General features: G+C 38.0%; 1 protein-coding gene across 10 annotated transcripts in view; it reads left to right on the top strand.

Annotated features, from left to right (window-relative positions):
* Bbx (BBX high mobility group box domain containing) overlaps positions 1–17,271 on the top strand; it is a 242,051-nt gene that overhangs the window by 207,178 nt on the left and 17,602 nt on the right. For 9 of the 10 annotated variants that reach the window (XM_013116881.3, XM_040750714.1, XM_040750720.1 and 6 more), the window contains 3 exons: positions 2,614–2,762; positions 14,352–14,441; positions 15,732–15,791. In XM_013116881.3, coding sequence (XP_012972335.1) covers positions 2,614–2,762; positions 14,352–14,441; positions 15,732–15,791 — 299 coding nt within the window. The remainder of the gene's footprint in view (positions 1–2,613; positions 2,763–14,351; positions 14,442–15,731; positions 15,792–17,271) is intronic. The other variant, XM_040750721.1, reaches the window with a different exon arrangement.

The raw sequence follows: 17,271 nt of genomic DNA on the forward strand, positions 1-17,271 counted from the left end.
AATGGCGGTCTACCACAGTGCAGTAGTATAATAATTGTGCATACTTGCCTGGCAGTGGTGGCGCACGCCTTTAATCCCAGCACTCGGGAGACAGAGGCAGGCGGATCTCTGTGAGTTAGAGGCTGGGCTGGACCGACAGCCTCCAAAACAATACAGAGAAACCCTGTCTCGTAAAAACAAACAAATAAATAAATAAATAATTGTGCATACTTTATTATCAATTACTAGGACCTATGTTACCATCTGGAGCTTAGGATGAATTTTATTTGTGTATTTACATTTCGCACATTTTATTGGTCATTATATTTTAGTATTATATATATTTAGTTTTCTAAATACAGGTACATATGTTTATAAAGTAATAATAGCTAGACAATGTGAGGTAAATAAATTATGCTCACCTTATAATGTTGGTGTTTTTAAACAACCTCCTGTTACTCTTAAGAAAAAAATTTTGGTATACATTACACATTGAAGTGTGATACTGAGGAAGCAATGGCACATATCACTATAAAATCACTTAGGATTATTATTTTATGATTACTGTTATGGCAACACATTTAATATCAATCAATATAAAGCATTTTGTTAGTAAATTGGTAGAAACAGTACTTTATATTGGTGAGAAAAGTATCTACATATTCACTAGTGCTATATTCAAAGTCTTTTGAGATTCACATTAACCTAATTTGAAAAGAATACATTGAATGCAAATAATTCTCCATATTTTTCAAAAGCATATAAATTTTATGCATTAGGTATATTGTATATATTTTATTCATAGTATTTACATTTCTATTTATGGAAAATAACATTTTTCCTTGGAAATAAAGTGCTTCAAAGACTGGTTAATTCTAAGACTTTAAGTTGTCATGAAGTGGAAAAGTAGTGGCTCATGATGTAGAGACCTCTAGATTATTTTAAAATACATATATTTCAAGATTATATTGAAATGAAATATTTAATAGTTTCATTACATGTATTTTAAAAGTCCAAAGTACTTCAAATTAGTTTTATTTACATTATGCTTAAGTAATGATATGGAAATTCTCCATTTGTCATTGCTAAATGATACTTTCAAATGCAGGGTACTTTAAAATAAAAAGAAAAAAGTAATCCTAGGGCATCTCTGAACAATACTATGTATTTTCTAGAACAAGCCAGGACAGGAGGCAGCTCATGACAGAAGTAGGGAAATAAAGTAAGCAAGCATGAGAGCTGAGGGGATAGCTCAGCTGCTGAGGCGTTTGCCCCTGTAGCTTGAAAACCCAAATAGAATCCCAGAGGCCATGTCAAAAATAAAGCAAGGCATGGTAGCAAACCCAACACTAGCAAGTCAGAGACAGGTGGATTGCAGATGCACTGGCTAGCTAGACTTAATCAGAGAGTTCCAGGCCGAGTAAGTGTCCCTGCCTCAAAAAACAAGATGGACGGCTCGTTAACCTTTAACCTTCACACACACATATACACATTTGCACACACTCACCAAAGTGGTAATAATAAGTAGCAAGCAGTAAGCTTGCCAATGAAATTGATGATTCCTCTATGAGCAGTAAGGTTGGCATGGAGGCACATGCCCATACCAGCTCTTTGGAAGCATAAGCATAAAGATCATGGGTTCAAGAACAGCAGGGGCTAAATAGAAGTTCTAGGTCAGTCTTATCTACACAGAAAGACTTTGTCGCCAAACTAACTTGATCAATTAGTTAAGCTGCCAAGTTGTAAGAGAGATATTTCACCACTTTCTGAGAAACAGGGTAAATGAAATAGTCTTTGGAAATCTCTCAAGAGAATAGTGGAGTGCAGGAGCATGTGTGTGAGAAGCCCAGCACATCTAAAGCTGCTCTTCTCCTGTCCCTCCCATTTCCTATCTACCAAGCTCAGCAGTGCTGCAGCTTCACCCCGCTGTCTGCAGTGTGTCTTTGTTAGTAATTCTCATTGAACAAAAGCCAGCAGCTAGCCTAGGATCCAGCAGGCATGCTGCCATTGCTGTGTGGGCCCCTTAGAGACAAACCAGTCCAAGGATTCCCCAACTTTGCCTGTCATTTGTGGTTTTCGTTTAAAGTGGTGTTGCCTCTCTTGCCAGTCTTCATTAAGAATTGGCTTTACTTTGCTAGCTGAGTGTTGTTACTCATGAGTCAATACTTTTCTTTCCTATCATTCAAGTTTATATGCTTTCTAAAAGTTGTATATGTTTTAATCAAGCACTAGTCAGGATTTTAAAAACTCAGCTTATAAGATTGTGAAGATATCATCATATTACCTATACATTTGCTAATGCATGAGCATTCATATGAATGTTTAGAATGAGACCTGAGTAGAGTATACTTTGTATTTTAACTTTATGAGACTAAAACCATGCCAGTAGAAAGATTGTCAAATTTTCCACTTCAGCCTTTCTATGTTTTTTAAGGTGTGTGGATTTGTCTTGATAGGTCTTCTCAAGAATTTCAGAAAGGGTGGTTTTTTTTCCCCTTGAATAGATTTTTTTTTAATGCTCTAATTCCTAGGGACTCTGTTTTCATGTTGAAATACTTAAAAATATATCATTTATCAGTTTCTGTTTGAATATTTGGTCTTTTGCTAATTGAATCCCCTCTCTCTTTTTAATAGTTCTGCAAAGTTGGATGAGGAATTTGAAAAGAAATTCAACAGCCTTCCTCAATATAGCCCTCTTACATTTGACCGGAAATGTGTATCTATTCCAAGGAAAAAGAAGAAGACTGGAAACATGTCCTCAGAATCGACTAAAACCAGCAAAGGTTAGTTGTGGCTGCTCTGCTACTTGCACTGCATCTTACCTCAGCCGCCTCTTCAGCTAACTTCAGCTCCCCTTAGAGAACTACAGTGATTAGAGTTAGAATCGAGGCAGTAGGGAGGTAGAATTGTAGGTTGGTTCCAAAACTTAGTCCCTGCCTCCCTTCTCCTTTCTTTCCTCCTTAATTCTCTTCAACCTCTATCTTTGCATCATGTCTATACATTTGGTCATGTGGCCATGCTGCCACTCTCCAAAACTCTCTTGGAATTTTTAGATTTTGTTGAGTAAATTCTACTGACTGAATAATGCTTCTGTTGATGAGTCTGCAAGAGAACAGACTCTGGGACTGTGCAAACCTGCTGTTTGCCTGAGAAGCAGACACTGTCCTTTACTATCTGTATGAACTAAAACAAAAAAACCTTGTCCTTGTCCTTTACTATCTGTATGAACTAAAACACAAAAACCTAGAGCCGGGTGGTGGTGGCGCACACCTTTAATCCCAGCACTCATGAGGCAGAGGCAGGCGGATCTCTGTGAGTTCGTGGCCAGGCTGGACCAACAGCCTCCAAAACAATACAGAGAAACCCTGTCTTGTAAAAAACCAGTAATATACTTTGTTTTGTTAAATTTGAAAAAGTGCTTTGTTTACATATTTGTTTTCAAGAATACCAGGTTCAAATTATCAGTGTGAGCTGGGTAGATCTCAGAACTCATCAGGGGACAACATTCCCATTTAAAGGAACTTTTTAAGGATGTTGGCATTTTCAGTGGTCTCAACGCCTGGGACAGCTGTGGTGCGTGACAAGCCCTGGCATGATCTGGGTGCCAAACAAGGGCCCCACTCAGGCACAATAAAGAATTGGCCTACCTAAAATATAAGTATTGCTGTTAATGAGAGCTTTGTCTTTTGACTTGTCTTTAGGCCCAAAGATTGGTTAGGAAAAATTTCCTCTAGTTTCCCCCACAGATATGTTACTCAGTGAGCTGTCCGGCCAGGAATGGGAACAGAGAGATGAAGCACAGGTGTGGTCGAGCTATAGCTGCTTCAGGACCAAATTCTGAGCAGGTTTGGTAGATGAGTTCTTTGTAATTATCTTACAAAAGTGACTACCTGCTCCCTGCTTGAGTCAAATCAGTTGACTCCCTGATTTTGTGGACTTTGAGGGAATATTTAAGATATATAAACTACAGAAAGATACATTTATATTTTTTTCTCTAATAAAATCTAAACCATTCTCCCTCAAGATCTATAAACCTCTTGCACACTGTATTTAGCACAACAAAGAGAAGATTACTTTGAGATACACATCTTGGGAAATTATTGAAAGGCTTGCGAAAAACCTCACTCCATGACTAAAGACTGGGAGGGGCATAAAATAACTGTAGAATTACCCATATCCTCCTGAGGTTACTAAGAAGCCTAAAGAAAAGGACTTAACAGGAAAAGCAGCACCACCTGCTTTTCTCAGCTGGGAAAATCAAATAGTGTTCTGTGGAGGTCTTCCCAGATGGAAAGACAGGAGGTGAACACCAGAGTCAGTTACCATATGAAGTGACAATCTTTGTCGTAAAGATACTTGGGAATAGGTAATCTAGTCCATGAGCCCAAAGATGTCAGCTGTCTTGAGCTCCCACACTTATTCAGTTGTTTTGGGTTTTTTTGTTTGTTTGTTTGTTTTGTTTTTAGTTTTTAGTTTTTGAGACAGAGTCTCTCTGTGTGGCTTTGGAGCCTATCATGGAGGCTCTTGTAGACCAGGCTATTCTCGAACTCACAAAGATCTGCCTGCCTCTGTTCTCGAGTGCTGGGATTAAAGACATGTGCCACCACCACCTGGCTTCACTTTTTGGTTTTAAAGATGCTGATAAATACTTGACAAGCCATGATGTTCAAGATACATTCCTTATCCCATTCCTTATAGTTCAAGACATTCATTTTACAGCTGTGAAATTGGCTGAATTATCTACCACAGAAAGTACTGACAGATTATTTTTCTAAAGCCAAAACCCTGAAGTTAGGATCTATTTTCACAAAACCCTTCTTGATTGTCTATTACATGCTTTCTCCTCTCCAGCTAAGATTAATGGTATTTCTTTGATGTGAAATAGCTTTTTGTAGTTTTGCATTGTGCTTCATACAACATCATCTTAACTTGTTCGTTTTACTTCTCAAGCCACAAAGCCACTGGTTCTTCAGTGGCATGTCAGTAATTATGTATGTGGGAAGTCTTCTAACTCTTTTTAGATTATTTCCCATATTGTGTTTCATAAAACAAAATGGAATTAAAGCAAAAATTTATTCTATTTAGCAAACTGGAGAAATAGTATTCATAACTAATTTGCAAATTGGCATTAGCAGTGTACTAGACTGTGGGTTATTAATGAAATTACCATACCAGCTGTGCTGTAATTGCCTGATCTTTAGGGGATAGAGAGATTATTTTCCTAGACTCTAGACCCTTTGCACCTTTGCCTAATGAGTCATTCAAAACAAACACTGTGTATGAGATCATTAGTTCTTTTGTAGATCATGTGTCCATAGGAAATTTTTTTTTCCTTCTTTTTCAAACCATGGTTTTTCTGAGTAGTCCTGGCTATCCTGGAACTCACTATGTAGACCAGACTGTCCTCAAACTTAGAGATCTACCTGCCTTTGTCTCCCAAGTTCTGGGATTTAAAGGCGTGAACAACCACCGCCTGGCTAGAAAACTCAACCCCAATCATTTCCCATTTGTCTGTATTATTTTCTCCTGCATTCAACATTTTTTCTCGAATATGCTCAGTACACCTTTGGGTATTTGTGGGTTATGTGAAGTGTATAAATTTTTTCTGAAATGTAATTTCTAGAAGAAATGCTATTTATCACACAGATGCATTTCTCACAATCATAGTACTTACTTGGGTTTACTCCTTTACTTTCCTATTGATCTCACTGGTTCTTGTGTGTTTGTGTGTGTGTGTGTGTGTGTGTGTGTGTGTGTGTGTGTGTGTGTGTGCTCTTTCTCTTCCATAGTCTTCCTATCATTTCTGCCCGTCCCTTATGTCAAACACCCTACAGTGAATGGGGATGGCAGTTGCTTCCAAGTGGGCTTGGTCTATTTTGTTTTAGGGGAACTCAGCTTGATGATTTAGGAATCAAATTTCCCTTTGTTTCTAAGAACAAACTATCCAATAAATTGTGATCCATCTAGCTCACAGTGCAGTTCAGCTAAAGAAGCCCAATCTTACATTGATTTCCAGGTTATCTCTTGGTTCTTTCTGTGTGATTTTGAAGGGAAGCTTTAAATCATGAGTCTAAGTTTAAACTTTAAGAGGTTTGCTTTTGGAACGTCAGTTTGTCTGTACTGATAATATATGAAGTATTGTTTACAAAAAGTCTCAGAAGTCAAAGTTCTAGGAAAATAGTCATTTTCAAACAGCAGTAGGGTCCTGTAAAAATGTAAGCTTAGTTCAATTTGGAATGTTTTAATTAAGCTCCATCTTGATCCTTGACTTCTCCTTATTCTTTACCTTTATTTCTTTGGCCCTTGTCGAATGTGCTGCTGTTCTTTTTTTAAACCCACATTATATTTTAATATTGAAGTGAAAATGGTTATATGTAGAACTAGAGAGATGACTCAACAGTTAAAAGCACTTGCTGCTCTCTGAGAGGACCTAAGTTCCCAGTACCCACATGGCAGTTTACAACCATTTGTAACTCCAGTCCCAGGGGATGTGATAACCTTCTGGCTTCCACAGCAGAAGGAGCAATTTATTGATTCATTATGCAGTCAATACAAAAATGCCAGCCTAGTCTTAGGGGGCAAAAATTCTTGTGCTTTTATATTGATTAGAGCACATGAACTTATAGGACCTGGGGAAAGTAACTGGCAGTAGAGTTAGATCAGGCATTTATGATGCAACAGTTCAGAAGAACAAGTCTTATCTCTGGCCTTCAAAAATTACCACTAAAGTGGCTCCTGTGTCACTGCAACACATGCCCAAAATGTCCATTTTCTAGGACACTCTGAGCATGAATGCTTTGGAAAGGTTATTGTCAAGATCTAAGTGTCAATCTTCTTAGCCCCTTGACTTGTGTCAAGGCTCTACTGTTTTTACCCAGTTGTAAGTGGAGTGCAATGCAAAGGTTTGAGACACCCTCAGAATTCAGGACATCCTTCCCCAAGTTACAAGTGGTGACCTGAGCCACTTTACCTACCAGCAGTATGCAGTGTTGCCCTAAGAAGGCCGCAGTTGATGCCAGTATTCTCTGAAGCGGTTTGGTGGGAAAGAGATGGAACAGAGCCTGAAGGATAGATAGTGCAACTGAAGAACAATTATCTTTTCTTTGCTTTCTGAATGATTCTTTCTAGAACATTTTTCCTGCTTTTTATTTCCCTTCTCTTCCCCCAATTTGTACTCCCTTCTATGTTAATGTAACAAAGGAAAAACAGATACTACTAAATTTCCTTGTATTACCTATTTTCCATCATTTTTTGACTTTATTTTGTTTAGACAGCTTGTCAAACACCTGTGCCGTGCTGGTGAGCAGAAATGAAATTGTTCATTTATTGACTCCTAAATCACTGCTTTTCTGTGACTGTGATTAGATCTTACTCATTACTTTCCTTTCATGTTTTTGTCACTATCTTTGAAGAAGCCATCATTTGTTTACAGTACATATAGTCATCTTTGGGGGATGGTTCAGAGCAAGAAATTTTTTTAAATGTAAGCTTATGTAAGCTCTTCTGCATACAAAACCACTGTGTGAGTGTGTGTGTGTAAATATGAACATATTTTTCTTTAGCTTTGACCTTAACTTAACACTTATCAGATTTCTCAGATATGGGTCCTTTTCTTCTTTTCTAAATCATCCCATACACCAAATCAGTCTGTTTTTATATCTCTTTCCATGTAAGCCAATACCTTATAGTTCTTACAGATAAATCAGTAGGATCTCTGTGAGTCCCAGAAGTCTCAAAATGTTTATTCTACTTTCTCCTACTTACTTTCCATGATTGCCTACATGTCATTCAGGTGTACCAACCTGCAGGTGCTGGAGTTTTATAAAATATAGGAAGCAGTGCTTGCAAACAAATTATAGAGAACACCGCTAATATCAATATAGCATGTGCACATGACAGGTTTACTTTGTGCTTGTTAATTTATTTTCTCTCAGTGCTTCTTTTTTTCTAAAATAAAAGGCAAGCATAGAAGTTTTTCAATTTTCATTTGAAACCACTTCAATTAATTCAGAAATATTTGCTATTGGTTATTTAGAAGAATGATTTGTGTCCATAACGTTTGCAGAGATGTAGGGTATCATTTATAAAAACACTTAAAAACATACATATCTCATACATTTTATGCCAGTTAGTGCTGTAGGAGATTTGTTATGTATGAAGTGAGTCTTTTTTGAGAATCTGTCCTACACTAAACTCTAGTCTGATTATAACTGTGAATAAAATCTAAGAACCTGCTGTTATGGAGGTTTCATCATACTGGGAAGACCAGATAAATAAATAAGCCCCAAGTATACAAAGTATTTTATGTGTTTGGAGGTTAAAAGTACTATGAAAAATAAAAGAACAGACTTGTAGAACAACTCTACAAGTGGTCAAGAAGGAAAACAAGCACTTGAACAACACTCAAACAACTAGAACTAACAGATAAGACCCAACACTTGCAGAGTATGTATCTCAAGTATGTATGACACTCTCCAAATTAGATCAAATTAGATAAATGGTAGGCCATAAAACAAACTGATTAAATAAACAAAGTATTTTTCTGGCCAAAATTAAAATTAAAAATCAATAGTAGAAGAAATCTTAAATGATGAGATGAATGTAAATGAAAACAGAGAAAGATGTGTCTTAAGTTGAAGAGAAAGTTACTTCCTTATGAAAGAAGACCTGAAGTCGGTACCATAACTAGGCTTTCACCTTAAGAGACTGAGAAGAGAAAGGTAAACCTAAATTGAAAGGAAGCAGAAGGAATGAAATAGTAAACATTTAAAAAATTAATGATATGAAATGTAATAGAGAAACAACAAAATCAGTTCCGTGAAAATAGCAACAAACATTTAACTAGATTATAACCAAGAAAAATAGAGATTGACATTAGTAGAATTCTGAAATGAAATAGGATATAAATGAACATAAATGAAAAAGTGTGTAAGTACTACAAACTGAATACTCTATATTAGTAAATTAAATAACCTTGATAAGATGAACATTTCTCATGAAAACACAAACTACGAAAACCAACTTAAAAACACACCTGTGACTGAGGTTGAATCATCAGTCAAATGTACTCAGGATGTGGGGAGCCCAGGCCCAGATAGTGCCACCTCTAGACTCTACCACACTTTTAAGAGAAATTACCTGCATTCATGTGGAGCACATACATATACTCAGGCACATACATATACCCATAAAAAACAAATAAGGAATTAGTACCAGTTCTTCATAAACTTTAAAATTTAGAGATGTCAATACCTATGGTTCATTCTAATGTCAAAGAAGTCATAAGACATGAAAACTACAATATGGATGTAAAAACCTCAACATATAGTAACATATAAAATAAGCAATATACACAATAACTAAATTAGATTTTCACCCTAGCATTGCAAGGTTAGTTTAACATCCAAAAGTCAGTTTACCGGATTTTAGTCTAGTAGCAATACATCAAAACCCCAGACTATATGAATATCTCAGTAGATGTGACAACAGTACTTGACAGAACCTCATACTCCTTCATGATAAAGGCACTCAACAAAACAGAGGAAGAAAGATTTGCCTAATCCTGACACATGGCATCCATGTTATATTAGCAGTAAAAGAATAAATGCTCTCCTGTAAGAATCCAAACAAGATTCATTCTCACATTTCTGTTCAATGCTGTAGTTAAGTAAGACATCAAAAACTAATGTAGCAAAAGATAACACAGAAAAATAAATAAATTAGATGTTATCAATTTAAAATTTTTGTATTATAAAGCACACTGTCAAGAAAAAGTATGTCATAGAATGAGAGATACCTTATTTTAGCTCATACATCTGACAAAGGACTGATTATTTTTTAAAAATCTTAAAACTCAGCAATAAAAATAGAAAATATGTAAGTTATCAAAATAAATATTTCTGCAGATATGTACAAATCACTATTAAATGAAAAATTGCTTGAAAATCAACTCTCAGGAAAATACAAAGCACTATCACAAGAGAAAGATACCACTTCAAATTCTTTGAATGACCATGAAGACTGAAAATAACAAATGTTGGAGATGATGGAGAACTTGAAGCCCTTATGAACTGCCATCAGGAATATAAACCAGTGCAGCTGTTTAAGTAAGCTGTGCAGTAGTCAGACATGCTGACCATATAACCTAGCAATTCTACCCCTAGGTATATGCCTAAGAGCAGTGAATATATTCATACACAAAAACACCTGTGCATCAATGTTTGTACCAACAGTGTTATGATAGCCAAAAGGTGGAAATAATCCATATATCCATCAGTCCCTATACTGATCAAATATCCATGCAGTGAGTACTCATTCTGATAGATTCTTACTGTAGCACAGATGAGTCCTAGAAATGTTATGCTAAATCTAAAAACAGTTTAAAACTACTTATTATATTGCCTGATTATATGAGATTTTTAAATAGGCAAACCTGTGGAGATAGAACTTAGTTCAGTAGTAGCTTAGGGATAGGGAAATGCAGGATAACATGGGTAGTTGCTGGCAGGTGTGACATTGATTTTTAAGGTAATAAAATGTTCTGTAGTTGGATGATGGTGCATGTATCTCTAGAGGGGGAAATATTAACTATACTTTAGTTGAGTGATTTATTTGGAACAGTGGAGCTGTTTAGTGTGTTTGATTTTTAATTGTTTGAAATAAAGGGTTGTTGGGAACTGAGATCACAAATGATGGGCATGAGATTGGGCTGCAACTTTGCATGGGAGAGTGGAGGAGTAAGCAAGTTAGCCTTGTTGATACAGGCAGAGCCGTTTTAAACAAAGATAACAGTTGACACCAAGATCTTTAAAGAAGGACTGAGACAGCATGTGCAGCTAAGGAGCAATGAACAAGGATATAGGATTGTAGACATGACAGTTCTCTGAATCTCAGGTCTGTGTTTGATATTGTGAGGTTGCTGACATTTTAAGTACACAGAAATCTGGCTAGAATAGTCATCAGACTACAAATAATCACCAAAGAAGTGAGAGTTGAGAACAAGCAGAAAATCCGTGTTGTCCCCAATGTGGGGTGCATAGCAAGAGAAGGAAGCAAAGGACACAGACAAAGATCCATTAGGGGAGAAACAAAGTAAAAGACTTGATCCTAGGAACCCTGTGAAGGAAGTGCTGAAGGTAGAAGGGTGTGCTCCAAGTGGGCAGTCATTGTGAGAGCTGCTAACCTTCCCAGTACAATAAAATACCTTGGGGTAACGTTAACCAAACAAGTGGAAGACCTGCACAGCAAGAACTTTGAGTCTTTGAAGAAAGAAATTAAAGAAGACACCAGAAAATGGAAAGATCTCCCATGCTCTTGGATAGGTAAGATCAACATAGTAAAAATGGCAATCCTGCCAAAATCAATCTACAGATTCAATGCAATCCCCATTAAAATCCCAGCACAATTCTTCACAGACCTTGAAAGAACAATAATCAATTTTATATGGAAAAACAAAAGATCCAGGATAGCCAAAACAACCCTATTCAACAAAGCAATATCCAGAGGCATCACCATCCCTGACTTCAAGCTCTATTATAGAACTATAGTCATGAAAACAGCTCGGTATTGGCACAAAAATAGACAGGTAGACCAATGAAATCAAATTGAACACTCTGATATTAATCCATACACATATGAACACCTGGTCTTCGACAAAGAAGCTAAAATTATACAATTGAAAAAAAAGAAAGCATCTTCAACAAATGGTGCTTGCATAACTGGATACTGGCGTGTAGAAGAATGCGGATGGATCTATGTCTATCGCCATGCACAAAACTTAAGTCCAAATGGATCAAAGACCTCAACATAAATCCAGCCACACTGAACCTCTGAGAAGAAGCTAAAATTTGGGGGGGGCTGGGCATTTTTTCCCCAATATGTGTTTTTATTTAAATTAGAAACATGAATGATTCACATGTCAATCCCAGCTCCCTCTCCCACACCTCCTCCCTTGTACCTCCACCATCCCCCTCAGCTCTAACCAATCCCCACATCATACCCCAGGGAGGGTGAGGCCCTTTTTGGGGGTACTGTAACTGTAATCCCAGCCTCAGTGCACATCTGTAACTGTACTCCCAGCCTCAGAGCACATCTGTAACTGTAATCCCAACCCCAGTGCACATCTGTAACTGTAATCCCAACCCCAGTGCACATCTGTAACTGTAATCCCAGCCTCAGTGCACATCTGTAACTGTAATCCCAGCCTCAGAGCACATCTGTAACTGTAATCCCAGCCTCAGAGCACATCTGTAACTGTAATCCCAGCATAAACACACATATACATACAAGATAAGTATGGGTGTATAAGTGTGTAAACACAACCCTGAGCAAACAAGTTCTACCTCATAAAGAATGTGTCATTGCTTAATTTTCTAATTTCCAAGCATTTTTCTATATCCCAGCACTCCTAACCACATACTTATTATTTGATAATATATATATATTCCGTTAGCAGCACTATTTGTAATAGCCAGAATCTGGAAGCAACCTAGATGCCCCTCAACTGAAGAGTAGATAGAGAAAATGTGGTACATTTACACAATAGAGTACTATTCAGCGGGGGAAAAAAAAAACAATGGAATCTTGAAATTTGCAGGTAAATTGATGGCACTAGAAGAAACCATCTTGAGTGAGGTAACCCAATCACAAAAACACAAACATGGTATGTACTCCCTCATATGTGGATTTTTAGACATGGATCAGCGGAGTGCCAGCCTACAGTACCACTGCCAGAGAGTCTGGGAAACAGAACCTTCAACCAATGACTGATGGAAGCAGAGGCAGACACTGAGGGAGGACTGATGAGCAAAGGGGTAGAGACTGGGCTTTTTTTAACCAACAGAAACTGCTGACCTGAACAAGGGGGAGCTCTTGAACCCCAGACTGATGGCTAGGATTCCAGCATGGAACAGATCCAGACCCCCTAAATGTGGGTGTCAGTGAGGAGGCCTAGGAAATGTATGGAGTCTTGGGTAGTAGATCAGTATTTATCCCTGGCATACAAATGGACTTTGGATGCCCATCCCACAATGAGGGATGCTCTCTCAACTTGGACTCTTGGGGGAGGGCCTAGGCCCTGCCCTGAAGGAAATGAGAGACTCTGGATACCCCCCCATGGAGGGCCTCACCCTCCCTGGGGAATGGAATGGGGTTTGAGGGGAGGGGGCTTGGGGGCTTGGTGGGAGGGTGTAGGAGGAGGGAATGGAGAGGGAGCTGGGATTGACATGTAAAGCAACCTTATTTATAATTTAAATTTAAAAATGAAAAGAGAATCATCATTTGGGTTCCATAGTGTTGGGTTGTAGGTGATCTGAGAATACAAGGCTTTCTTGAGTGTCAGGGAAAATACCTAGTTGAGATGGGTTTTACACACAACAAGAAAATAAGGTAGTTGGTAACCCTTCTGAGGACAAAATTGCTACAGAGGATTTGGGGCAGGGGCAGTAACTAATATGAGAAATTTGAGCAAATGCCAATGCCTCTTTTGTTTTTTAATTGGGAGAAATAATGTTTGTACACTGATGCTCAAGAGGAAGAGTCGATTAGAGCACAGATCTAAAACTGGCCACACAGGAACATTGGTAGTTTGCTGTCCGTCAGAAGGCAGAGCTTGCTATAGACATTAATTAATAAGTGGGAAATGCAACAGGGGGAGCCTGTGACACTTAAGAGCCTTTTGATCCTCACACCAACCCGGTGAATTAGGCACTGTGATGATCCCCATTTATAAATGAGATAACAGAAGCATGAAGATCTGCAATGTATTGAAAACAACCTGTTTCAAGAAGGATGCTGTTAATTCTGATCCTCAACTGGAAAACAGCAGTTCCTTTTCATCTGAAAGGACTAAGATTCTGAGCTATCTCTTTAGCAATTATCCTGTTTTTTAAATCCCTTGCTAGCCTCTGTAAGGGCCAGAAAACTGTCTAATGCTCTCAGACCAATGGTTATTCTGAAAGTGCTGTCCTTGTGAGATCAGTTTCTTAAAGTGAGACATGCATTCTGTCCTTCATGGCATTTAGGAGTCTAAAGTTAAAGCCTCCTCTAATCCAAACCATCATCTCTCCACTGTTAGCTGATTATAGTCTGTTTCTACCCACTATATCTGCAGCATTCCCCCAGGGAGTCCCAGCCCTAATGGAGGCTTTTGCCCAACACATTTCCAAGGAAAATCTCTCTGAGTTTTACATTAACCTATCAAAATGGGCTGAGCACTTGCTAGCTGAGTGAATCTGCAAGAGAACACTTCTTGCACCTCTGTTTACTCATTCCATAGAAGGGAGGAGGGATAATTAAAAACAACAAAACAAAACCCACAATATTGTTTTATGCAACATTGTGAACTTAAAATATATTTATAATATTGTCTGTAGGTCCTTTCCAGTCTCAGAAAAAGAACTTATTCCACAAAATTGTCAGCAAATATAAGCACAAAAAGGAGAAGCCTAATGTTCCAGAAAAAGGTATTGGTGCCATCCATCCTCCGTTAAGGTTTCTTGGTTGCCTCCATTCCAGATTCATCCTTGAGTGAAGCTTCTGTGCACCTCTTTTCCTCCCCTTTGCTTGCTTCAGTGCCATCAGCTCTTGACATGGTGTCTTCACCCTTTCTAGACTCTGCAGCTATGCAAATCTCCTTCATTTAGATTCCTGCTCAAATCCATTACTTTTCTCTTTGATCACAGACCTATATGAATCCTAAAGTTGCTGCTTCTCATTTACATTTGGTGTATTTTATAATTTAGTCTTCTGGGTCGCTAAGTCATTTATTTTGTTTGGATATTCTTATTTTTCTCATTTGGCAACCTTTCATACATTGACCACATTTTCCTACTTCCTAAAATCTTACAGTTTTATTGTCTTGTGAAAGTCCAGCATTTCTATACTCTCTGATAATTAAAAATTCTCACAACCTTTTTTTTTTCTACTCCTAAATTGTAGAAATCTTTTCCTCATCTATGCTTCATTGTTGGCTGAACTCGTTAATCTCTTTCAGCCACAGAACTGTTATTTGGGCACCCTGACACCTTCTCTGAACTCGCCCTTCTATCAACATCTATTGCTATTGTGGGCTTGATTGACCCTTGAACCTCTTCAGGGTTCATCTTAAGATTTCTAGTCTCATAACTCAAGATGTTCATTCTTACACACAAAAGATAAGTCATCACATCTGGCCCAATATAGTCATGTGACCTTGGAGATGGACTCTCCTAGGTGTCCTGCATGTCATCATCACAGCTACCATAAACCTGCTCACCTAAGGCTTATTCCCACGCTACTTGCATGGCCATGTGTGCAGCATGTTAGACTTCAGTACTAAGAATTTCACGCATTATGTATGGATGTGTGTGCCTATATGTTCTTGCACCTGCACCTTTACTTAATTTCGGTTTCGTCTTCACATCAACTTCTGGCATTACATATTGATGATCTACTTTCTTCTGCTTCCAGTGAGTAAATATTATAATGTAGGTAAAATAGCAGCCTTTGTTATTTCCTTTTACAGATCTTCAAATTGTCTTGAGTAAAGTCAAAATACTGTCTAACATATTTCACAAAGGGCAGAATTTGCTTTTTATCTATATCTTATGTTTTTTAGTTGGCAACTAGCTTGAGAATAAAATAATTGAAATTAAAATTCTGTTTGATGTGCATGTTTCATGTTCAAGTCAGTGCACACAGCTGTGTTCAGTGCTGTGTGTATCTCTGTGGGGAGTAGAGCTTCATTGTTCTTTCCTTTTCTGTCCCTGTTTTAGGAAGTGGGGATAAATGGTCACACAAGCAATTCTTCTTGGATTCCATTCACCCTACAGAAGGTAAAAGAAACAGCATATTATTTAATTATACCTAGTCTAAGATAAAAATGGAATAATTTCGTATTCTTTAAAAAATTCAAAATCTATCCTGGTTCAACAAATATTAGACATACGTGTTCACATTGAGATTATTTTTTATTTTAAATAGTTTTGCTGGTAATCAGTGTATTATGTGGCATTTAATTTGATAAAAGGAGATTTGCAGCCTTTGAGTCACATTAATAACCCTTTGTGTCTATGGTGTCTAGCATAGGAGTCAGGACTGAAAAATAGGGGTCCTTTTGACAAACTGAGCACGGCAAGCTAACCAAAGTGACTTCTGACCTTACTGTTGTCCCTCACATGTCCATTTCCCAGGACCTCTAAGTACGTTAAAACAGAATTCACCTGAGGTGTGTGCATAGTCAAATTAGTCGTATGTCCTGTACAGATGTCACTTTTAAATTTACTACACGCTACTTATATAAGTGTCATTACAGTCGTAACTGAACCCTTAGGTGCTAATTTCTGTGAGTTAAAGTGCTTCTTTTCTTCCATCTGACCCCTCCCACAGAGACACACAATACGTTTGTTATAGATATTTTAAAAGACTTAATTTTTAGTGATTAGATATAGGTTATATCACTAGAACTGGGTGTATTATTGCACCTCTGCCCTTGAGAGGTGGAGCTTAGAAGCGAGTTAACTGTTATCCTTAGCTACACAATAAGTTTGAGTCCCAGTTGGGCTACATGAGACCTTGTCTCTAAAAAGAAAAAGAGAATTACCTTAATTGAAAAGTGAGTGGTATCTTTGAAATATTCCAGTTAAAGAGCTATATGAAAGTTTTATTCTCTTTGTATCAACAAAATTGAGCCTATACATAGTGAGCCACCTAACACAAATGAATAAATTGCATCAGGTGTAAATCCAACACATGGGAGGCAGAAGTAGGATTACTACAAGTTTGATAGCCTGCGCTACACAGTGTGTTCTAGGCTACCCAGGAATTTTCTTAAATCTAGAATGGGCACTCGATGATTGAATCTAACCCCTACCCCATGCAATAGTGTATATGTTCACCTGTGGAGTACCGGGCATATACACCCGTGCCTAAATGTGCTGAGCTTTCACAGAGGACAGCAGGTGTCCTACTGCAACACTCTTCGCCTTTCAGACAAGGTCTTTCATGGAATCGGGAGCTAGACTAGCAGCCAGAGAGTCCCAGTGACCCTCGTGTCTCTGTTCTAAACGGCACTGGGGTTACAGGTACACATAGCCATTCAAACTAAGGTCCTCATGCTTGCACAGCAAGCGCTCTTACCCACTGACCCATCTCACCAGCCTCCTAAGCCTACATCTCTTAACTCCCATATACACTTTTGTTCCTTTGCTATGGGGGGGGGGGGGCGGCAGAGGTAGGTGACCAAATTTCATATTTGGCCTAAATCACTTAGCAGAATTACACATTTTAAAAATACGTATCCAAGATATTAAAGTC

The sequence above is a fragment of the Mesocricetus auratus genome, unplaced genomic scaffold (genome assembly GCF_017639785.1).
Source record: "Mesocricetus auratus isolate SY011 unplaced genomic scaffold, BCM_Maur_2.0 Super-Scaffold_100008, whole genome shotgun sequence".
In the NCBI taxonomy this organism is placed as follows: domain Eukaryota; kingdom Metazoa; phylum Chordata; class Mammalia; order Rodentia; family Cricetidae; genus Mesocricetus; species Mesocricetus auratus.